Genomic DNA, 26,086 nt, shown 5'->3' with positions numbered 1-26,086 from the left:
GAATATGTGTGTGTTTCTCTCAGTTATGACGGGTCAGTCTCTGACTGGAGATTAAATAACTGCGTATAAAAGCATCTTTCTAGACACAGTGTCAGCCCAGATCTGGATCATCTCGTACATGTGGATTCAACAGGACCCGGATCACAGCAGACACTTAACTCATGTTATTCTGTACTAGCTCATGTTTCATATATATATCTTTATATCTCACAATTCTGACTTTATATCTCACAATTCTGACTTTATATCTCACAATTCTGACTTTATATCTCACAATTCTGACTTTATATCTCACAATTCTGACTTTATATCACACAATTCTGACTTTATATCACACAATTCTGACTTTATATCTCACAATTCTGACTTTATATCTCACAATTCTGACTTTATATCACACAATTCTGACTTTATATCTCACAATTCTGACTTTATATCTCACAATTCTGACTTTATATCACACAATTCTGACTTTATATCACACAATTCTGACTTTATATCTCACAATTCTGACTTTATATCACACAATTCTGACTTTATATCTCACAATTCTGACTTTATATCTCACAATTCTGACTTTATATCTCACAATTCTGACTTTATATCTCACAATTCTGACTTTATATCACACAATTCTGACTTTATATCTCACAATTCTGACTTTATATCTCACAATTCTGACTTTATATCTCACAATTCTGACTTTATATCACACAATTCTGACTTTATATCACACAATTCTGACTTTATATCACACAATTCTGACTTTATATCTCACAATTCTGACTTTATATCTCACAATTCTGACTTTATATCACACAATTCTGACTTTATATCACACAATTCTAACTTTATATCTCACAATTCTGACTTTATATCTCACAATTCTGACTTTATATCACACAATTCTGACTTTATATCACACAATTCTGACTTTATATCTCACAATTCTGACTTTATATCTCACAATTCTGACTTTATATCTCACAATTCTGACTTTATATCTCACAATTCTGACTTTATATCTCACAATTCTGACTTTATATCTCACAATTCTGACTTTATATCTCACAATTCTGACTTTATATCTCACAATTCTGACTTTATATCTCACAATTCTGACTTTATATCTCACAATTCTGACTTTATATCTCACAATTCTGACTTTATATCTCACAATTCTGACTTTATATCACACAATTCTGACTTTATATCACACAATTCTGACTTTATATCTCACAATTCTGACTTTATATCACACAATTCTGACTTTATATCTCACAATTCTGACTTTATATCTCACAATTCTGACTTTATATCACACAATTCTGACTTTATATCACACAATTCTGACTTTATATCACACAATTCTGACTTTATATCTCACAATTCTGACTTTATATCTCACAATTCTGACTTTATATCACACAATTCTGACTTTATATCACACAATTCTAACTTTATATCTCACAATTCTGACTTTATATCTCACAATTCTGACTTTATATCACACAATTCTGACTTTATATCACACAATTCTGACTTTATATCTCACAATTCTGACTTTATATCTCACAATTCTGACTTTATATCACACAATTCTGACTTTATATCTCACAATTCCGACTTTATATCTCACAATTCTGACTTTATATCTCACAATTCCGACTTTATATCTCACAATTCTGACTTTATATCTCACAATTCTGACTTTATATCTCACAATTCTGACTTTATATCTCACAATTCTGACTTTATATCTCACAATTCTGACTTTATATCTCACAATTCTGACTTTATATCACACAATTCTGACTTTATATCACACAATTCTGACTTTATATCACACAATTCTGACTTTATATCACACAATTCTGACTTTATATCTCACAATTCTGACTTTATATCTCACAATTCTGACTTTATATCTCACAATTCTGACTTTATATCACACAATTCCGACTTTATATCACACAATTCCGACTTTATATCTCACAATTCTGACTTTATATCTCACAATTCTGACTTTATATCTCACAATTCCGACTTTATATCTCACAATTCTGACTTTATATCTCACAATTCTGACTTTATATCACACAATTCTGACTTTATATCTCACAATTCTGACTTTATATCTCACAATTCTGACTTTATATCACACAATTCTGACTTTATATCTCACAATTCTGACTTTATATCTCACAATTCTGACTTTATATCTCACAATTCTGACTTTATATCACACAATTCTGACTTTATATCTCACAATTCTGACTTTATATCTCACAATTCTGACTTTATATCTCACAATTCTGACTTTATATCTCACAATTCTGACTTTATATCTCACAATTCTGACTTTATATCTCACAATTCTGACTTTATATCTCACAATTCTGACTTTATATCTCACAATTCTGACTTTATATCTCACAATTCCGACTTTATATCTCACAATTCTGACTTTATATCTCACAATTCCGACTTTATATCTCACAATTCTGACTTTATATCTCACAATTCCGACTTTATATCTCACAATTCTGACTTTATATCTCACAATTCTGACTTTATATCTCACAATTCTGACTTTATATCTCACAATTCTGACTTTATATCTCACAATTCTGACTTTATATCTCACAATTCTGACTTTATATCTCACAATTCTGACTTTATATCTCACAATTTTGACTTTATATCACACAATTCTGACTTTACATCTCACAATTCTGACTTTATATCTCACAATTCTGACTTTATATCACACAATTCTGACTTTACATCTCACAATTCCGACTTTATATCACACAATTCCGACTTTATATCTCACAATTCTGACTTTATATCTCACAATTCTGACTTTATATCTCACAATTCCGACTTTATATCTCACAATTCTGACTTTATATCTCACAATTCTGACTTTATATCACACAATTCTGACTTTACATCTCACAATTCCGACTTTATATCTCACAATTCTGACTTTATATCTCACAATTCCGACTTTATATCTCACAATTCTGACTTTATATCTCACAATTCTGACTTTATATCTCACAATTCTGACTTTATATCTCACAATTCTGACTTTATATCTCACAATTCTGACTTTATATCTCACAATTCCGACTTTATATCTCACAATTCTGACTTTATATCTCACAATTCTGACTTTATATCTCACAATTCTGACTTTATATCTCACAATTCTGACTTTATATCTCACAATTCTGACTTTATATCTCACAATTCTGACTTTATATCACACAATTCCAACTTTATATCACACAATTCTGACTTTATATCTCACAATTCCAACTTTATATCTCACAATTCCGACTTTATATCTCACAATTCCAACTTTATATCACACAATTCTGACTTTATATCACACAATTCCAACTTTATATCACACAATTCTGACTTTATATCACACAATTCTGACTTTATATCACACAATTCTGACTTTATATCTCACAATTCTGACTTTATATCACACAATTCTGACTTTATATCACACAATTCCGACTTTATATCTCACAATTCTGACTTTATATCTCACAATTCCGACTTTATATCTCACAATTCCAACTTTATATCACACAATTCTGACTTTATATCTCACAATTCCAACTTTATATCACACAATTCTGACTTTATATCACACAATTCTGACTTTATATCACACAATTCCGACTTTATATCTCACAATTCTGACTTTATATCTCACAATTCCGACTTTATATCTCACAATTCCAACTTTATATCACACAATTCCGACTTTATATCTCACAATTCCAACTTTATATCACACAATTCTGACTTTATATCACACAATTCCGACTTTATATCTCACAATTCCAACTTTATATCACACAATTCTGACTTTATATCACACAATTCTGACTTTATATCACACAATTCTGACTTTATATCTCACAATTCCGACTTTATATCACACAATTCCGACTTTATATCTCACAATTCTGACTTTATATCACACAATTCCGACTTTATATCTCACAATTCTGACTTTATATCACACAATTCTGACTTTATATCACACAATTCTGACTTTATATCACACAATTCTGACTTTATATCTCACAATTCTGACTTTATATCTCACAATTCTGACTTTATATCTCACAATTCTGACTTTATATCTCACAATTCTGACTTTATATCACACAATTCCGACTTTATATCTCACAATTCTGACTTTATATCTCACAATTCCGACTTTATATCTCACAATTCCAACTTTATATCACACAATTCCGACTTTATATCTCACAATTCCAACTTTATATCACACAATTCTGACTTTATATCACACAATTCCGACTTTATATCTCACAATTCCAACTTTATATCACACAATTCTGACTTTATATCACACAATTCTGACTTTATATCACACAATTCTGACTTTATATCACACAATTCTGACTTTATATCACACAATTCTGACTTTATATCTCACAATTCTGACTTTATATCACACAATTCCGACTTTATATCTCACAATTCTGACTTTATATCACACAATTCCGACTTTATATCTCACAATTCTGACTTTATATCACACAATTCTGACTTTATATCACACAATTCTGACTTTATATCACACAATTCTGACTTTATATCTCACAATTCTGACTTTATATCTCACAATTCTGACTTTATATCTCACAATTCTGACTTTATATCTCACAATTCTGACTTTATATCACACAATTCCGACTTTATATCTCACAATTCTGACTTTATATCTCACAATTCCGACTTTATATCTCACAATTCCGACTTTATATCACACAATTCCGACTTTATATCTCACAATTCCAACTTTATATCACACAATTCTGACTTTATATCACACAATTCCGACTTTATATCTCACAATTCCAACTTTATATCACACAATTCTGACTTTATATCACACAATTCTGACTTTATATCACACAATTCTGACTTTATATCTCACAATTCTGACTTTATATCACACAATTCCGACTTTATATCTCACAATTCTGACTTTATATCACACAATTCCGACTTTATATCTCACAATTCTGACTTTATATCACACAATTCTGACTTTATATCACACAATTCTGACTTTATATCTCACAATTCTGACTTTATATCACACAATTCTGACTTTATATCACACAATTCCGACTTTATATCACACAATTCCAACTTTATATCTCACAATTCTGACTTTATATCTCACAATTCTGACTTTATATCTCACAATTCTGACTTTATATCTCCCAATTCCGACTTTATATCACACAATTCCGACTTTATATCACACAATTCCAACTTTATATCTCACAATTCCAACTTTATATCTCACAATTCTGACTTTATATCTCACAATTCTGACTTTATATCTCACAATTCTGACTTTATATCACACAATTCCAACTTTATATCTCACAATTCCAACTTTATATCTCACAATTCTGACTTTATATCTCACAATTCTGACTTTATATCTCACAATTCTGACTTTATATCTCACAATTCTGACTTTATATCACACAATTCCGACTTTATATCTCACAATTCTGACTTTATATCTCACAATTCTGACTTTATATCACACAATTCCGACTTTATATCTCACAATTCTGACTTTATATCTCACAATTCTGACTTTATATCACACAATTCTGACTTTATATCTCACAATTCTGACTTTATATCACACAATTCCGACTTTATATCTCACAATTCTGACTTTATATCTCACAATTCTGACTTTATATCTCACAATTCCGACTTTATATCTCACAATTCTGACTTTATATCTCACAATTCTGACTTTATATCTCACAATTCTGACTTTATATCTCACAATTCCGACTTTATATCTCACAATTCTGACTTTATATCTCACAATTCTGACTTTATATCTCACAATTCTGACTTTATATCTCACAATTCCGACTTTATATCACACAATTCCGACTTTATATCTCACAATTCTGACTTTATATCTCACAATTCTGACTTTATATCACACAATTCTGACTTTATATCACACAATTCCGACTTTATATCTCACAATTCTGACTTTATATCTCACAATTCTGACTTTATATCACACAATTCCGACTTTATATCTCACAATTCTGACTTTATATCTCACAATTCTGACTTTATATCACACAATTCTGACTTTATATCTCACAATTCTGACTTTATATCACACAATTCCGACTTTATATCTCACAATTCTGACTTTATATCTCACAATTCTGACTTTATATCACACAATTCCGACTTTATATCACACAATTCCGACTTTATATCTCACAATTCCGACTTTATATCTCACAATTCTGACTTTATATCTCACAATTCTGACTTTATATCTCACAATTCTGACTTTATATCTCACAATTCTGACTTTATATCTCACAATTCCGACTTTATATCACACAATTCCGACTTTATATCTCACAATTCTGACTTTATATCTCACAATTCTGACTTTATATCACACAATTCTGACTTTATATCACACAATTCCGACTTTATATCTCACAATTCTGACTTTATATCTCACAATTCTGACTTTATATCACACAATTCCGACTTTATATCTCACAATTCTGACTTTATATCTCACAATTCTGACTTTATATCACACAATTCTGACTTTATATCTCACAATTCTGACTTTATATCACACAATTCCGACTTTATATCTCACAATTCTGACTTTATATCTCACAATTCTGACTTTATATCACACAATTCTGACTTTATATCTCACAATTCTGACTTTATATCTCACAATTCTGACTTTATATCTCACAATTCCGACTTTATATCTCACAATTCTGACTTTATATCTCACAATTCTGACTTTATATCTCACAATTCCGACTTTATATCTCACAATTCTGACTTTATATCTCACAATTCTGACTTTATATCACACAATTCTGACTTTATATCTCACAATTCCGACTTTATATCACACAATTCCGACTTTATATCACACAATTCCGACTTTATATCTCACAATTCTGACTTTATATCTCACAATTCTGACTTTATATCACACAATTCCGACTTTATATCTCACAATTCTGACTTTATATCTCACAATTCTGACTTTATATCACACAATTCTGACTTTATATCTCACAATTCCGACTTTATATCACACAATTCCGACTTTATATCACACAATTCCGACTTTATATCTCACAATTCTGACTTTATATCTCACAATTCTGACTTTATATCACACAATTCCGACTTTATATCTCACAATTCTGACTTTATATCTCACAATTCTGACTTTATATCTCACAATTCTGACTTTATATCACACAATTCTGACTTTATATCTCACAATTCTGACTTTATATCTCACAATTCCGACTTTATATCTCACAATTCTGACTTTATATCTCACAATTCTGACTTTATATCTCACAATTCTGACTTTATATCTCACAATTCTGACTTTATATCACACAATTCTGACTTTATATCTCACAATTCTGACTTTATATCTCACAATTCCGACTTTATATCTCACAATTCTGACTTTATATCTCACAATTCTGACTTTATATCACACAATTCTGACTTTATATCTCACAATTCTGACTTTATATCTCACAATTGCATGTTGTGAGAAAAAAATTCTGAATTGTGAGATAAAAGGTAGCAAATACCTTTTTTATTTTGTTTATACTGTGATGGAAACAAGCTTCTATAATTCAGGGACTAGTTCTAGAACCTGCTAGTAACGGAAGAATATACAAACAACAGTAGATGCTTAAATTTAAATAATAAAACACATCAACCACAGAAAATATAGTCATATTAATATGCTTTTTTTATTTTTTTAAATGGAACAAAGTATTAAAATATGTGACTAGGGGTGGCAACACTTGAACACATCATTTGTCCCAGTCCAGGAATATGCCCTAATGATCAAACTGGGAAAAGCCCGCGTGCCCCAGAGGAGCATCATCTGCACGCCGGATGACGTCACGCAGGTGCGTTGCGCAGGTGAGCGCGCGTTGCCGGGCGGTGACTGTTTCTAAGAGATCCGCTATTAATATTCCCACTTTACATGTAAACAGACGCATTTATATAAAAACTGTGGCTTTGGCTGTCCTCAGATCAGCAGAGGCTTCACTATTGATCTTTAGTGAACTTTGGACTGACAAACACACGCGCTTCCCCTCAGAACATGTGAAGAACCGAACATGTGTGCGGTCTGAGTCCCGGACAGAACCCCGAATCAGGACCGACGGAGCCGAGGATGAGCCCGAGATAACGGGTCGGCGGATGATGGAGCTCGGGAACGGGTTCACGGCGGATCCGGACCAGGACAGCCACACCACCGCCACCGCCACCGCGAGAGCCGCGGGTTTCTCTCAGACGACACACGAGTCATTGCACAACCAGAACCGCGAGGCTATTAGAGAACAAACCGAGAATATTCGTGTGTTTGGTGTTTATCCACAGGTATCGCGCGCCGATCCGAATCCGTCCCATAAAAGGAGGAGCTTCCCGAAATGGCTGATTGGCCTCATCTTCCTCATCATCATCCTCATCTCGGCTGGATCTGCGTGTCTTATCTGGTACTTTCTGGGTGAGGAAACGGACACACACACACACACACACACACACACACACACACACACACACACACACACACACACACACACACACACACACACACACACACACACACACACACACACACACACACACACACACACACACACACACACACACACACGTGTTATCTCTACTAACTTTAAGATTTGAGAAATGTGAATTTATTTACTGCTAAATGTGAACATGCATCTATCATGAAGTGCTGCCATTCTGATGCATTTAAATAAAGTGGTGCATTTAATTAAATACTAATTATAAAACGATCCGGATTATGATTGTTGAGCTGTGACCACATTAAAGGCACACTATGTAAGATTTGTGGCCCGTTTCCACTGTTGTCAGTAAATTAGGAGCTTAATCTGGAAACCCAGTAAATTTGTTTTGGTAAGGGCAGAAGAAACGAGCCGCTCAGATTTCTCTTCTCTAGTGATTTAGGAAGGGGATTTTATTATAATATTACCGTTCCTTAATCCGCATGTTTCCACCCACGGCGCCGCCATTTTGTTTTCTCAAGCGACAGCGGTGTACCGGTTCATACACGGCAAAGGTAGACTAGACCAGCTAGTCATAAAATGCCTAATTTATTTAAACAATAAAACTATTGATAGTAAAGTTTGTAGACAAAGTTTAAGTTGGCTTGAAAAAGCCTAGCCAGAAGGTTTGAAAAAGTTCTAAATGCTTTGCAGTTTCAAGTAGTTTGAAATTTTAAATAGTTTTAAAGATTAACGTTTGAATGTTTTGAAGACAATCCAGTCTATCAGAAAAACAGCGATTAGCATGAATTAGCATGTTACTAGCATGATTTAACGTGTTGCTAGCATGTTTTTTTTTATCAGGAATTAGCATGTTGGTAGCATGATTTTGCATGTTTTAATGTGTTGCTAGCATTTTTTATCAGGAATTAGCATGTTGGTAGCATGATTTCGTATGTTTTAACTAGGGCTGAACGATTAATTGCATTTGCGATAATATCGCGATATGATAAAACACGATTTCCTAACCGCAAAGGCTGCGATTACAGTCTGGTCACGTGACACGCGAGAGTAAAGTTTGCAGAAGAAGCAACTTGGCACATTACACATAACGTATATGCCTGGCCTAAAAGTGGGAAAAAACTGTGTGTGTTTGATCTATCTAATATTGTGTTGTTCATACTATAGGCTACAGTAGAGGTGGGAGAAAAGATTCTTCTCCAATGATTCTGGATCGATTCTGAGCTTAGATTTTAACTGCAGGTGCGCGGTGGCGCTGCGTGTGTTTTAGAAACACCCGTATTCTGATTGCTTCCATTATCTCTCTCTCTCTCTCTCTCTCTCTCTCTCTCTCTCTCTCTCTCTCTCTCTCTCTCTCTCTCTCTCTCTCTCTCTCTCTCTCTCTCTCTCTCACACATACACACACACACAATCACACACGAACCATAAAATAATATTTCATAACGTCCGGAAAGGTTGACGGCGCGAATCGCAATGACATTCGCAGGCTTCTTTGCACAGGACATGCGCTGTGAGAAACTGATGTCGCGCATACAGAGTGTGTTCTTCTCGCCCGCCTGTATTTTCCTTACAAACGCTCAACGAAGGCTTCATTCATGTCGTTAGGAATGCAGTGTGCGTATATTAAACAAATAAGTAACTCACTGACAGAAGGTTTTCCATTTCAAATGCTCACGCGGCGCTTCGTGAAGAGTGCTCGCGAGCGCGCGTCTGTGTGAGTCTCAAAATGCTTTTATGACGCAAAATTAATGTAAACACCGTCAGTAATGTCTTAATGAATTAATCAGACAGGGCAAAAACATCTTATATTTCAAAAGAGATCTCTCCCGCTGTCTATGATGATGTCATGATTAATAATCAAACAACAGTAAAGCTGAGAAAGAGAAAAATCACTCTCAGTTCAGACACTCTTAAATACTGAAAGCACTCTTTGTTCATTGCTTGTAATATGTTTTTTGTTCCTCTTTATGATTTAATAGCTTATGTTTTGCAGCTAGGCTATATTAGTTTATATATTTAAAATTATTAACATGCAATTGTTTTAATTAAAATGTTATAATGTCCTAGTTATTTTAAAAAGCTTATAATTACATATATCATAATAAAAAACATTTTAAGTTTTTAATAATTTAATAAGATTAATTAATAAGGAAAAAGTTCAAGAATTGTTTTGGAATCGGATCGTGACTCCCAGAATCGTAATCGGATCGTGAAGTACTAATTAAAGATTTCCACCATTACTATACAATGATGTATTGTTGAATAATACAGAAGATAAAGAGTTAAAAAAATTATCGCATATTAAATCGCAATCGCAATATTGGTTAAAAAAAATCGCAATTCGATTTTTTTCCAAAATCGTTCAGCCCTAGTTTTAACATGTTGCTAGCATGTTTTGTCTGGAATTGGCATGTTGTAGCATAATTTTGCATGTTTTAATGTGTTGCTAGCATGTTTTATCAGGAATTAGCATGTTGGTAGCATGATTTCGTATGTTTTAACATGTTGCTAGCATATTTTGTCTGGAATTGGCATGTTGTAGCATAATTTTGCATGTTTTAATGTGTTGCTGCTAGCATTTTTTAGCATTTTGCTAGCATTGTTTTAGCATGAATTAGCATGTTTGCTAGCATTATTTAACATGTTTAAAAGTGTTGCTAGTGTGTTTTAACATGAATTAGCATGTTGCTAGCATGATTAAATCTGTTGCAAGCATGTTTTAACCTGAATTAGCATTTTGTTAGCATGATTTAATGTGTTTCTAGCAGGTTTTAACATATTGGTAGCATTGTTTTAGCATTAAATTAACATGTTACTAGCATGACTTAATGTGTTTTGTTAGCATGATTTAGCATTTTGATAGCATGAGTTAGCATTTTGTTAGCATTTTTTGACATCTTGTTAACATGATTTAACATAAATTTGCATGTTTGCTAATATTCACATGTTTTAATGTTTTGCAAGCATGTTTTAGCATATTTGCTAGCATTGTTTTAGCATTAAATAAACATGTTACTAGCATGACTTAACGTGTTTTGTTAGCATGATTTATCATTTTGCTAGCATGAATTAGCATTTTGCTAGCATGTTTTAACATCTTGTTAACATGATTTAACATGAATTAGCATGTTGCTAGCATGATTTAATGTGTTTCTAGCAGGTTTTAACATGTTGTTAGCATTAAATTAGCATGTTGTTAACATAAATTAACATTTTGCATGTTTTAATGTGTTGCTAGCATTTTTTTAGCATATAGCTAGCATTGTTTTATCATTAAATTAAGTTGTTACTAGCATGACTTAACGTGTTTTGTTAGCATGATTTAACATTAATTAGCATTTTTCTAACATGATTTAATGTGTTTCTAGCAGGTTTTAACATGTTGTTAGCATAAAGTAGCATGTTGCTACCATAAATTAACATTTTGATAAAATTATTTTGCATGTTTTAATGTGTTTCTAGCATTTTTTAGCATATAGCTTGCATTGTTTTAACATTAAATTAATTTGTTACTAGCATGACTTAACGTGTTTTGTTAGCATGATGTTAGCATGAATTAGCATTTTGCTAGCATGATTTACCTAGGGTTGGCAAATTTGGGCAAAATAAGGGACACCAATTCAACTCCAGTTGTTGTTGTCGTTTATCCAAACTATCACGAGCTGTAAAGGCTCCACCCTGTTCTGAAAAGGGGGCGGGGAGCAGCAGCTCATTTGCATTTAAAGAGACACACACGTAGGCCTGTCGCGATAGTCAATAAATCAATTAATCGCACAATGAAAAAAATTAGTTCGATAATTTTTCCGGCCGCGATAATTTCCAGCGTCCGTTTTTATATCCATTTTTGCTGAGCGTTACATTATGATCACGCACTTATACATGTAAATGCTTCTAAGCGCGACAAGACACAAGATAATGCGCTGTATGTCAATGTCCTGTCTGTGTGTGTGTGTGTGTGTGTCAGTGTCCTGTCTGTGTGGCTGCGTCTCATGTCAGCTAATCGAGGGACACTCTGACACACACACACACACTCGACACACAGACAGACTCGCGTCAGTCTCCTACTCACATCGAGTTCTCTTTTGCTCATGAACAAACAATAACAACAACATAGAGAATTTTGAGTATTCTCATATTCGGAGTCTTAAGTGAATTAAATAACGTCTTAAATTAACTTAAAGAGTTGTGAGGAAATGAGATGCGCGGCTGTTCTTAAAGTGACAGCAGCACTGATGATGTCTGTCGTTAACAGAGGAAAGTGTAGCTTTAATGATGATTAATCTATATTTCACTTATTATTTATGCAGGGGTTTGATAGCTATTACATTTCTGTATATGTCTAACAGGGAAGGCACAGGTAAAAATAACATTTATTATAATGGGGTTATGTAAAGATTGTTTTAAGTGCACTTAAATTAAAAGATGTTTTTTTAAAGCCTAATAAATGTTGAGATTGGGAGCTTTCAGTTATACTGTAATGTAACGTCATTAATGTTTCATAGAGACATTAGTATCAGTGATACTGGCCTTCATTCATAAAAACATATTTAAAATATGCTGTCTTTAAATTGTTTCTACATTAATTTGGAGAGTAACTGAAATTATTACAATATCAAAACATTAAAAACGTATTAATCGTGATGAATTATAGAAAAAAAATGCGATTAATTAGTTAATTATTTTTAATCGATTCCCAGCACTTCCTAAAACACAATCATCCGCTGCAGTTTTCCAGCTGTTTATTCAAGAGCAGTTTTTTGTTAACAGACTTAGAGTCCATTGCTTTTTTTGTTTTGGTTGTTTTGTTCATTTATTGTGGATATTTAAAATGCTTTCCGTTTTCAGTGTTAAATATTCTTTAGAAATAAAAGTTTATTGATCTTTGAAAAGGTGTACCTGCATTATTATGCCATTATCATTATTTTAGATGAAAATGGTCTCAGAACGACAATATTATCGTTTATCGCAATAATTTCTTGGCCAATTTATCGTCCAGCAAAATTTGTTATCTTGACCAGCCTACACACACGGAAACAGCGTGTGTTTGCTGCCACCCAAATAGGGGCTTTCAAAACATCTGTTAATAAATAATCTGTGGTGTATTGTTGAACATCAAATAATGTTTGATGTTCATCAAACATTCAGAAATAATACATTTATAAATGAATGGTAACGTTAGCCAAACATATTTGGTTTCGTGTGTTTAGAGTACAGGGTCTGGGTGCTGGAGCCGCGGGTGATTCAGCAGTACACGGCCAGTGTCTCCATCCTGAATCAGAACTTCTCTATGAGCCTGTCCCGTCATGAGAGCTCAGAGTTCAGAGCAGCGGCGACGTCTGTGCAGAACATGGTGAGTAGTGATATGTCGTTCATGAAAAATTAATTCATTTTGAACGAATCTTTAATATGACTCGAGAACAACGGGTTGTCTCAGAGAGCGATTTGTTCATTTTGTGTTGACTGTGCATGCGAACAGAATTGATTAGTTCATCTGTCGAGTCTTCGGGTTTGAGTCATTCGTTCATTAAGTCCCAGCCCCATAGGCAAGGCTATTCAGTCACCGGAAACAGAAAAGATCCGTTCATCTCTCGAGTCTTCGGGTTTGAGTCATTCGTTCATTAAGTCCCAGCCCCATAGGCAAGGCTATGCAGTCACCGGAAACATAAAAGATCCGTTCATCTCTCGAGTCTTCGGGTTTGAGTCGTTTGTTTATCAAGTCCAAGCCCCATAGGCAAGGCTATGCAGTCACCGGAAACAGAAAAGATTAGTTCATCTCTCGAGTTTTCGGGTTTGAGTAATTTGTTCATCAAGTCCCAGCCCCATAGGCAAGGCTATGCAGTCACCGGAAACAGAAAAGATTAGTTCATCTGTCGAGTCTTCGGGTTTGAGTCATTCGTTCATTAAGTCCCAGCCCCATAGGCAAGGCTATGCAGTCATTGGAAACAGAAAAGATTAGTTCATCTGTCGAGTCTTCGGGTTTGAGTCATTCGTTCATTAAGTCCCAGCCCCATAAGCAAGGCTATGCAGTCACCGAAACAGAAAAGATTAGTTCATCTCTCGAGTCTTCGGGTTTGCGTCATTCGTTCATCAAGTCCCAGCCCCATAGGCAAGGCTATGCAGTCACCGGAAACAGAAAAGATCAGTTCATCTCTCGAGTCTTCGGGTTTGAGTCATTCGTTCATTAAGTCCCAGCCCCATAGGCAAGGCTATGCAGTCACCGGAAACATAAAAGATCCGTTCATCTCTCGAGTCTTCGGGTTTGAGTCGTTTGTTTATCAAGTCCCAGCCCCATAGGCAAGGCTATGCAGTCACCGGAAACAGAAAAGATCCGTTCATCTCTCGAGTCTTCGGGTTTGAGTCGTTTGTTTATCAAGTCCCAGCCCCATAGGCAAGGCTATGCAGTCACCGGAAACAGAATTGATTAGTTCATCTGTCGAGTCTTCGGGTTTGAGTCGTTAGTTTATCAAGTCCCAGCCCCATAGGCAAGGCTATGCAGTCACCGGAAACAGAAAAGATCCGTTCATCTCTCGAGTCTTCGGGTTTGAGTCGTTCATTTATCAAGTCCCAGCCCCATAGGCAAGGCTATGCAGTCACCGGAAACAGAAAAGATCCGTTCATCTCTCGAGTCTTCGGGTTTGAGTCGTTTGTTTATCAAGTCCCAGCCCCATAGGCAAGGTTATGCAGTCACCGGAAACAGAAAAGATTAGTTCATCTCTCGAGTCTTTGGGTTTGAGTCATCCGTTCATTAAGTCCCAGCCCCATAGGCAAGGCTATGCAGTCACTGGAAACAGAAAAGATTAGTTCATCTCTCGAGTCTTCGGGTTTGAGTCATTCGTTCATTAAGTCCCAGCCCCATAGGCAAGGCTATGCAGTCACCGGAAACAGAATTGATTAGTTCATCTCTCGAGTCTTCGGGTTTGAGTCATTCGTTCATTAAGTCCCAGCCCCATAGGCAAGGCTATGCAGTCACTGGAAACAGAAAAGATTAGTTCATCTCTCGAGTCTTTGGGTTTGAGTCATCCGTTCATCAAGTCCCAGCCCCATAGGCAAGGCTATGCAGTCACCGGAAACAGAAAAGATCAGTTCATCTCTCGAGTCTTCGGGTTTGAGTCATTCGTTCATCATGTCCCAGCCCCATAGGCAAGGCTATGCAGTCATCGGAAACAGAAAAGATTAGTTCATCTGTCGAGTCTTCGGGTTTGAGTCATTCGTTCATCATGTCCCAGCCCCATAGGCAAGGCTATGCAGTCACCGGAAACAGAAAAGATCCGTTCATCTCTCGAGTCTTCGGGTTTGAGTCATTCGTTCATTAAGTCCCAGCCCCATAGGCAAGGCTATGCAGTCATCGGAAACAGAAAAGATTAGTTCATCTGTCGAGTCTTCGGGTTTGAGTCATTCGTTCATCATGTCCCAGCCCCATAGGCAAAGCTATGCAGTCACCGGAAACAGAAAAGATTAGTTCATCTGTCGAGTCTTCGGGTTTGAGTCATTCGTTCATTAAGTCCCAGCCCCATAGGCAAGGCTATGCAGTCATCGGAAACAGAAAAGATTAGTTCATCTGTCGAGTCTTCGGGTTTGAGTCGTTCGTTTATCAAGTCCCAGCCCCATAGGCAAGGCTATGCAGTCGCCGGAAACATAAAAGATCAGTTAATCTCTCGAGTCTTCGGGTTTGAGTCATTCGTTCATCAAGTCCCAGCCCCATAGGCAAGGCTATGCAGTCACCGGAAACAGAAAAGATCAGTTCATCTCTCGAGTCTTCCGGTTTGAGTCATTCGTTTATCAAGTCCCAGCCCCATAGGCAAGGCTATGCAGTCACCGTAAACATAAAAGATCCGTTCATCTCTCGAGTCTTCGGGTTTGAGTCGTTTGTTTATCAAGTCCCAGCCCCATAGGCAAGGCTATGCAGTCACCGGAAACATAAAAGATCCGTTCATCTCTCGAGTCTTCGGGTTTGAGTCATCTGTTCATCAAGTCCCAGCCCCATAGGCAAGGCTATGCAGTCACCGGAAACATAAAAGATTAGTTCATCTGTCGAGTCTTCGGGTTTGAGTCATTTGTTCATCAAGTCCCAGCCCCATAGGCAAGGCTATGCAGTCACCGGAAACAGAAAAGATTAGTTCATCTGTCGAGTCTTCGGGTTTGAGTCATTCATTCATTAAGTCCCAGCCCCATAGGCAAGGCTATGCAGTCACCGGAAACAGAAAAGATTAGTTCATCTCTCGAGTTTTCGGGTTTGAGTAATTCGTTCATCAAGTCCCAGCCCCATAGGCAAGGCTATGCAGTCACCGGAAACAGAAAAGATCAGTTCATCTCTCGAGTCTTCGGGTTTGCGTCATTCGTTCATCAAGTCCCAGCCCCATAGGCAAGGCTATGCAGTCACCGGAAACAATTGATTAGTTCATCTGTCGAGTCTTCGGGTTTGAGTCATTCGTTCATCATGTCCCAGCCCCATAGGCAAGGCTATGCAGTCACCGGAAACATAAAAGATTAGTTAATCTCTCGAGTTTTCGGGTTTGAGTCATTCGTTCATTAAGTCCCAGCCCCATAGGCAAGGCTATGCAGTCGCCGGAAACATAAAAGATCAGTTAATCTCTCGAGTCTTCGGGTTTGAGTCATTCGTTCATCAAGTCCCAGCCCCATAGGCAAGGCTATGCAGTCACCGGAAACAGAAAAGATCAGTTCATCTCTCGAGTCTTCGGGTTTGCGTCATTCGTTCATCAAGTCCCAGCCCCATAGGCAAGGCTATGCAGTCGCCGGAAACATAAAAGATCAGTTAATCTCTCGAGTCTTCGGGTTTGAGTCATTCGTTCATCAAGTCCCAGCCCCATAGGCAAGGCTATGCAGTCACCGGAAACAGAAAAGATCAGTTCATCTCTCGAGTCTTCGGGTTTGCGTCATTCGTTCATCAAGTCCCAGCCCCATAGGCAAGGCTATGCAGTCGCCGGAAACATAAAAGATCAGTTAATCTCTCGAGTCTTCGGGTTTGAGTCATTCGTTCATCAAGTCCCAGCCCCATAGGCAAGGCTATGCAGTCACCGGAAACAGAAAAGATCAGTTCATCTCTCGAGTCTTCCGGTTTGAGTCATTCGTTCATCAAGTCGCAGCCCCCCTAGAATGATATGAGCAAATCATGGGCTCATTTTGGGCGAACTATCTCTTTAATATAATATCTCTTTGACAGATGGAGAAGCTGGTGAAGTCCACAGACCTGTCCAGATTCTTCAACTCCACAGCGGTCTTCGCCTTTGGGTGAGGAAGCATCGCTCGTGACTCTGAGCTGAGATTTGAGCGGTCCTTCACGTGTCCTTCACATGTCCTTCACGTGTCTCTGCTGTTTCTGTAGGGAGGGCAGCGTGGTGGCTCATTTCTGGCTGCGCCTGTCCGTTCCCATCAGTCTGGTGGAGAAGGTGAGTGTGTCGCGGCTGAATGAGAGTGTGTTCAGAGAGCTCCAGCGCTTCAGCGACGCTCAGCAGATCAGCAGCTTCCAGGGCTTCCAGCTCCCGCTGTCTTCGCTCAGCTTCACCGGTAACTCCGTCAGACGCGCTCACCTCTGATGACTTCTGCTGCATTCCTGTTCAGTTGTTTTTACTGCTTTGTGTGTTTTTTACTTTCCAGAAACCAACCCCAAAGTTATAGAACTTTTTCAGGCCACTTTTGGTATGATTTCTTTGCTTTTTCTCTTTTTTTATTTTGCTGTGGGATTTTTTTCTTAAACAATAATTTGGAGGTTTTAATTCACTTTCTTGCATTTTAAATCAGTTTTGAAAGATGCAGTGCCACCAACAAGTATGAAATCACATTTACAAATGCCTGAATATCATTCATTAGATCCAAAAAATATCAGATATAACCCGATTTACTAAACAGGGCAAATTAGTGTGAGAGCGTTATAATACCATAAACGCGCCGATGGGAGTGGAAAATTCTGGACAGATAATTTCCATCATGACCAACACAATCTACCAAGAGCAGCGCAAATTAACATCTGGTAATAACGGCACAAACACCAGTAAACTACTAGAGCAAACCTCAGTAAATCACCTCATGTGATTGATTTAAATACTCTCCTCTCTGAAAGAGAAACTCTTACAAATACACATGCATTAAGATCAGCCGCAGAAATACCCTGCCCACGCCTCTCCAGCGCGAATGTTTCACTGTGTGTATTCAGTAAATCATTTTTAATGCCAAAAGAGGGTTTGCGCTGGAGCAAGCTGTTAGTAAATCTGGCCACAAGTGTCATTTTAAATTCACAATTGCAAGAAATAAAGTAAAAATTGCGAGATATAAAGAAAAAATTGCAAAAAATAAAGTCGGAATTGCAAAATAAAGTCGGATTTGCGGGAAATGGAGTCAAATTTGTGAGAAATTAAGTAAAAATTGGGAGAAATTAAGTCAGAATTGCGGGAAATAAAGTAAAAATTGCGATATATAAAGTTAAAATTGTGAGAAATAAAGTAAAACTTTTGCAAAATTAAGTCAGAATTGCTAAATAAAGTCAGAATTGTGGGAAATAGATTAAAAATTGGGAGAAATAAAGTAAAAATTGGGAGAAATAAAGTAAAAATTGTAAGAAATAAAACAAAAATTGCGAGATATAAAGTAAAAATTGTAAGAAATAAAATACAAATTGCGAGATATAAAGTATAAATTGCAAGAAATGAAGTAAAAATTGCAAGATATAAACTAAAAATTGCAAGAAACTAAGTAAAAATAGCAATATATAAAGTAAAAATTGTGAGAAATAAAATAAAAATTGTGAGATATAAAGTAAAATTGCAAGAAATTAGGTAAATTTTTTTAGAAATAAAGTAAAAATTTTGCTAAATAAAGTCAGAATTGCGGTAAATAGAGTAAAAATTGCAAGAAATAAAGTACAAATTGGGAGAAATAAAGTAAAAATTTTGCTAAATAAATTCAGAATTGCTAAATAAAGTCAGAATTGCGAGAAATAAAGTAAAAATTGCGAGAAATAAAGTAAAAATTGTGAGAAATAGTCAGAATCGCAAAATAAAGTCAGAATTATGGGAAATAAAGTACAAATTTCGAGAAATAAAATAAAATTTGTGAGATATAAAGTAAAAATTGTGAGAAATAAAGTCTGAATTGCAAAATAAAGTAAAAATTGTGAGAAATAAAGTCCGAATTGCAAAATAAAGTAAAAATTGTAAACTGGACGTCTTTGAGCATTTCATAGTTTTTTTCCACATTTGTGTTTTTAAGAGTCTAGAGACTCACTGATCTCCGGCTCTGAAGAGTCTACAGAAGTGTGTAACGGTCACATGAAGGCTAGACACACTCCAGAAAATGAAAACGTCTCTCATTAGCATCACATTCTGTATATTTTAAAGGGGTGGTTCCGTGTTTTTTTTCTAGGCTTGGTTGTGTTTATGGGGCGCATTATAACATGTCTTAATACTTTTTTTTTAAAACGCCATATTTTTCTTATATTTTCCCTTTATTCCACACCGCTGTCTCCACTGTCATTTGAACGGCTCGTTTGCTTCCTGCTTCTGTGAAGCCCATCCCTCCGAAAAACGCAATGGTCTTAGATTGGTTAGATGGCCAAATGTAGTTTGTAGTTCTGCATCAGCTCTCTCTCTTTCGTTATGACTGCGTTGTGGCCCCGCCCACTTTTTCGCGTGTTCGCGGGGGCAGTGTTTGTTAATAGCAGGTGTTCATGATGTCACCAACCCGGGAAGAACCTTGCTGTAGTCCAAACTGGCTGTTTTTGTAGGCAATAAACTGCCATAACTTTAAAAGACAATATCTTCGTTTGCATTGAACTTTCAGCGCTGTAACTTTGCAGATACTGTTTATGCTCAAGCAGCAACATTACACACTAACTAAAGTTAAAAAAGTGGAATCGCATGCAACCTTTAACATGAGCATATATAGAGTGGATGAAAGCTCTTTGACTCATCTGTCCTGAAGTGTCCTCTCCTCACAGACTGTTACCGCTTCACCTCTCTGCTCTCCGCGGAGCCCGTGCTGCTGGAGGGGCCCAACACACAGCGCTCCTCCTGCCTGTGGCACCTGAGGGCCCCGGCCGGCTGGCGTCTGGAGCTCAGGGTCGAGTGGCTCCTGGACGAGTGTCGCGACCGGCTGATCATCTACGACTCCGTCACGCCAGCAGACTCTCATCTCATCACCTCGTGAGACGTCCTCTGGGTTACATCCTGATGACTGGATGACTCCGGTACGCCGTGTGTAATCTCTCTCTCTCTCTCTCTCTCTCCCTCTCTCTCTCTCTCTCTCTCTCTCTCTCTCTCTCTCTCTCTCTCTCTCTCTCGCTCAGGCTGTACGGGTGCAGTCGTTATGAGCGGACGGTGCAGCTGCTGTCGTCGTCTGATTGGATGACGGTGGTTTGGAAACAGGGGCTCTATAATTACAAGGATCCATTTTCTCTGAGCGCTAGGCCCTGGCCGGACCAGGGTAATCAACCGCAGAAGAACATTTACAGATGAATCCTCATGTTGTGTGTGTGTATGTGTTGTTAAAGGAACACTCCAGTTTTTTGGGACTTTAGCTTATTCACTGTATCCCCCAGAGTTAGATAAGTCCATACATACCATTCTCATCTCCGTGCATCCCATAACTCTGACGCACCCACCGTTAGCCTAGCTTAGCACAAAGACTGGAGGTATATGGCTCCAGCTAGCCTAGCTTAGCACAAAGACTGGAGGTATATGGCTCCAGCTAGCCTAGCTTAGCACAAAGACTGGAGGTATATGGCTCCAGCTAGCCTAGCTTAGTCAAGTCAACTTTATTTATATAGCGCTTTTAACAATGTAGATTGTTTCAAAGCAGCTTTACAGTGTTAAACAGGAAAATAATGCAGCATAATTTTATTCAGCTGTATAGCCATTCTGGAGAAAACGCTGATGTCATCAGTTCATTTCAATTATCATACAGTGACAGTGTGGGCTTTAGATCAATAATTAGATCAGTAATTTAGTTTAAATGGTTAATTTAGTTTTTTAATTAGATTTATTCGATGTTTAGTTGAAAAATGTAGTGTCCCCAACTGAGCAAGCCAAGCCAGAGGCAACAAGCACAAAGACTGGAGGTATATGGCTCCAGTTAGCCTAGCTTAGCACAAAGACTGGAGGTATATGGCTCCAGCTAGCCTAGCTTAGCACAAAGACTGGAGGTATGTGGCTCCAGCTAGCCTAGTTTAGCACAAAGACTGGAGGTATATGGCTCCAGTTAGCCTAGCTTAGCACAAAGACTGGAGGTATATGGCTCCAGCTAGCCTAGCTTAGCACAAAGACTGGAGGTATGTGGCTCCAGCTAGCCTAGCTTAGCACAAAGACTGGAGGTATATGGCTCCAGCTAGCCTAGATTAGCACAAAGACTGGAGGTATATGGCTCCAGCTAGCCTAGTTTAGCACAAAGACTGGAGGTATATGGCTCCAGCTAGCCTAGCTTAACACAAAGACTTGAGGTAAATGGCTCCAGCTAGCCTAGCTTAGCACAAAGACTGGAGGTAAATGGCTCCAGCTAGCCTAGCTTAGCACAAAGACTGGAGGTATATGGCTCCAGCTAACCTAGCTTAGCTTGTCTATCAGCTTCCAAAGTTTGTAACTCCTTGTCTGTGTATTCTGGCTCAAAACGATATGGTTCTGGATTTTGGTTTGATACAAAGTAAAAATCCTCTGACAATTCCTCAAAGTCAGCCATGATCAACAGTCACGTTCGCTACTCACATTGGTTTTGTTGACAGAGACGTAACAGCGGGGCTTCTCCGCTCCTGCGAGCAAATCGCTCCGTCCTCCGCAGAAGTAGAGCAGAGTATAGTCCCCAGTGTGTATACGTCTCATGTAACCTTGTTATTTGTACACACTGTGACTATACACATCACAACATGTAAATAAAAAATGTTGGTATTATTTTGTCACTTATTGAACAGTAGGCTAGCTGGAGCCATATACCTCCAGTCTTAGTGCTAAGCTAGGCTAGCTGGAGCCATTTACCTCCAGTCTCTGTGCTAAGCTAGGCTAGCTGGAGCCATTTACCTCCAGTCTCTGTGCTAAGCTAGGCTAGCTGGAGCCATATACCTCCAGTCTTAGTGCTAAGCTAGGCTAGCTGGAGCCATTTACCTCCAGTCTCTGTGCTAAGCTAGGCTAGCTGGAGCCATTTACCTCCAGTCTCTGTGCTAAGCTAGGCTAACGGTGGGTGTGTCAGACAGAGTTATGGGATGTACGGAGATGAGAATTGTATGTATGTACTTATCTAACTCTGGGGGATACAGTGAATGAGCTAAAGTCCCAAAAAAGTGTAGTGTTCCTTTAAGCTTGTGTGTGTGTTGTGTTGGGTTGTTAAGCTTGTGTGTGTGTTGTGTTTCAGAATGTTCCTATAGTGTAGTGCTAGAGGAGACAGACGGCGTCCAGGGGACTTTACAGACCCCCTTCTACCCCAGTTATTACCCCCCCGACACCAACTGCACCTGGAGCTTCACCGTAAGACTCAACTCACACACACCAGCAGAACGCTCTGTGATGAGATTGTGTGTGTGTGTGTGTGATGGGGCGGTTTGGGGAGTGTGTGTGTGTGTGTGATGGGCCGGTTAGGGGAGTGTGTATGATGGGTAGGTTTAAGGGGGAGTGTGTGTGATGGGTAGGTTTAAGGGGGAGTGTGTGTGATGGGTAGGTTTAAGGGGGAGTGTGTGTGATGGGTAGGTTTAAGGGGGAGTGTGTGTGATGGGTAGGTTTAAGGGGCAGTGTGTGTGATGGGTAGGTTTAAGGGGGAGTGTGTGTGATGGGTAGGTTTTAAGGGGGAGTGTGTGTGATGTGTAGGTTTTAAGGGGGAGTGTGTGTGATTGGGTAGGTTTAAGGGGGAGTGTGTGTGATGGGTAGGTTTAAGGGGGAGTGTGTGTGATGGGTAGGTTTAAGGGGGAGTGTGTGTGATGGGTAGGTTTAAGGGGGAGTGTGTGTGATGGGTAGGTTTAAGGGGGAGTGTGTGTGATGGGTAGGTTTAAGGGGGAGTGTGTGTGATGGGTAGGTTTAAGGGGGAGTGTGTGTGATGGGTAGGTTTAAGGGGCAGTGTGTGTGATGGGTAGGTTTAAGGGGGAGTGTGTGTGATGGGTAGGTTTAAGGGGGAGTGTGTGTGATGGGTAGGTTTAAGGGGGAGTGTGTGTGATGGGTAGGTTTAAGGGGGAGTGTGTGTGATGGGTAGGTTTAAGGGGGAGTGTGTGTGATGGGTAGGTTTAAGGGGGAGTGTGTGTGATGGGTAGGTTTAAGGGGGAGTGTGTGTGATGGGTAGGTTTAAGAGGGAGTGTGTGTGATGGGTAGGTTTAAGGGGGAGTGTGTGTGATGGGTAGGTTTAAGGGGGAGTGTGTGTGATGGGTAGGTTTAAGGGGGAGTGTGTGTGATGGGTAGGTTTAAGGGGCAGTGTGTGTGTGTGTGTGTGTGTGTGATGGGTAGGTTTAAGAGGGAGTGTGTATGATGGGTAGGTTTAAGGGGGAGTGTGTGTGATGGGTAGGTTTAAGGGGGAGTGTGTGTGATGGGTAGGTTTAAGAGGGGAGTGTGTATGATGGGTAGGTTTAAGGGGGAGTGTGTGTGATGGGTAGGTTTAAGGGGGAGTGTGTGTGATGGGTAGGTTTAAGGGGCAGTGTGTGTGTGTGTGTGTGTGTGTGTGATGGGTAGGTTTAAGAGGGAGTGTGTATGATGGGTAGGTTTAAGAGGGAGTGTGTGTGATGGGTAGGTTTAAGGGGGAGTGTGTGTGATGGGTAGGTTTAAGAGGGGAGTGTGTATGATGGGTAGGTTTAAGGGGGAGTGTGTGTGATGGGTAGGTTTAAGGGGGAGTGTGTGTGATGGGTAGGTTTAAGAGGGAGTGTGTATGATGGGTAGGTTTAAGGGGGAGTGTGTGTGATGGGTAGGTTTAAGGGGGAGTGTGTGTGATGGGTAGGTTTAAGGGGGAGTGTGTATGATGGGTAGGTTTAAGGGGGAGTGTGTGTGATGGGTAGGTTTAAGGGGCAGTGTGTGTGTGTGTGTGTGTGTGTGATGGGTAGGTTTAAGAGGGAGTGTGTATGATGGGTAGGTTTAAGGGGGAGTGTGTGTGATGGGTAGGTTTAAGGGGGAGTGTGTGTGATGGGTAGGTTTAAGAGGGGAGTGTGTATGATGGGTAGGTTTAAGGGGGAGTGTGTGTGATGGGTAGGTTTAAGGGGGAGTGTGTGTGATGGGTAGGTTTAAGGGGCAGTGTGTGTGTGTGTGTGTGTGTGTGTGATGGGTAGGTTTAAGAGGGAGTGTGTATGATGGGTAGGTTTAAGAGGGAGTGTGTGTGATGGGTAGGTTTAAGGGGGAGTGTGTGTGATGGGTAGGTTTAAGAGGGGAGTGTGTATGATGGGTAGGTTTAAGGGGGAGTGTGTGTGATGGGTAGGTTTAAGGGGGAGTGTGTGTGATGGGTAGGTTTAAGGGGGAGTGTGTGTGATGGGTAGGTTTAAGAGGGAGTGTGTATGATGGGTAGGTTTAAGGGGGAGTGTGTGTGATGGGTAGGTTTAAGGGGGAGTGTGTGTGATGGGTAGGTTTAAGGGGGAGTGTGTATGATGGGTAGGTTTAAGGGGGAGTGTGTGTGATGGGTAGGTTTAAGGGGCAGTGTGTGTGTGTGTGTGTGTGTGTGATGGGTAGGTTTAAGAGGGAGTGTGTATGATGGGTAGGTTTAAGGGGGAGTGTGTGTGATGGGTAGGTTTAAGGGGGAGTGTGTGTGATGGGTAGGTTTAAGAGGGAGTGTGTATGATGGGTAGGTTTAAGGGGGAGTGTGTGTGATGGGTAGGTTTAAGGGGGAGTGTGTGTGATGGGTAGGTTTAAGGGGGAGTGTGTGTGATGGGTAGGTTTAAGGGGGAGTGTGTGTGATGGGTAGGTTTAAGGGGCAGTGTGTGTGTGTGTGTGTGTGTGTGTGATGGGTAGGTTTTAAGGGGGAGTGTGTGTGATGGGTAGGTTTAAGGGGGAGTGTGTGTGTGTGTGTGTGTGTGTGTGATGGGTAGGTTTTAAGGGGGAGTGTGTGTGATGGGTAGGTTTAAGGGGGAGTGTGTGTGTGTGTGATGGGTAGGTTTAAGGGGGAGTGTGTGTGTGTGTGATGGGTAGGTTTAAGGGGGAGTGTGTGTGATGGGTAGGTTTAAGGGGGAGTGTGTATGATGGGTAGGTTTAAGGGGGAGTGTGTGTGATGGGTAGGTTTAAGGGGGAGTGTGTGTGATGGGTAGGTTTAAGGGGGAGTGTGTGTGATGGGTAGGTTTAAGGGGGAGTGTGTGTGATGGGTAGGTTTAAGGGGGAGTGTGTGTGTGTGTGTGTGTGTGTGATGGGTAGGTTTTAAGGGGGAGTGTGTGTGATGGGTAGGTTTAAGGGGGAGTGTGTGTGTGTGTGTGTGTGTGTGTGTGTGTGTGTGTGTGTGTGTGTGATGGGTAGGTTTAAGGGGGA

The 26,086-nt window shown here is 38.8% G+C and overlaps 1 protein-coding gene across 1 annotated transcript in view; it reads left to right on the top strand.

Annotated features, from left to right (window-relative positions):
* Positions 1-8,195: 8,195 nt before the first annotated feature.
* Positions 8,196-26,086, top strand: part of tmprss6 (transmembrane serine protease 6) — a 33,735-nt gene continuing 15,844 nt past the window's right edge. The window contains exons 1-8 of the mRNA XM_079840895.1: positions 8,196-8,650; positions 13,880-14,022; positions 17,854-17,921; positions 18,016-18,197; positions 18,288-18,329; positions 20,623-20,827; positions 20,971-21,107; positions 23,022-23,134. Of these exons, the coding sequence (XP_079697021.1) occupies positions 8,344-8,650; positions 13,880-14,022; positions 17,854-17,921; positions 18,016-18,197; positions 18,288-18,329; positions 20,623-20,827; positions 20,971-21,107; positions 23,022-23,134 (1,197 nt within the window). The 5' untranslated portion in view covers positions 8,196-8,343. The remainder of the gene's footprint in view (positions 8,651-13,879; positions 14,023-17,853; positions 17,922-18,015; positions 18,198-18,287; positions 18,330-20,622; positions 20,828-20,970; positions 21,108-23,021; positions 23,135-26,086) is intronic.

Source organism: Gobio gobio, assembly GCF_949357685.1.
Source record: "Gobio gobio genome assembly, chromosome: 17".
Taxonomy (NCBI): domain Eukaryota; kingdom Metazoa; phylum Chordata; class Actinopteri; order Cypriniformes; family Gobionidae; genus Gobio; species Gobio gobio.
Note: the sequence above shows the minus strand (reverse complement) of the source record. Positions and strands in the feature narration are given on the sequence as shown.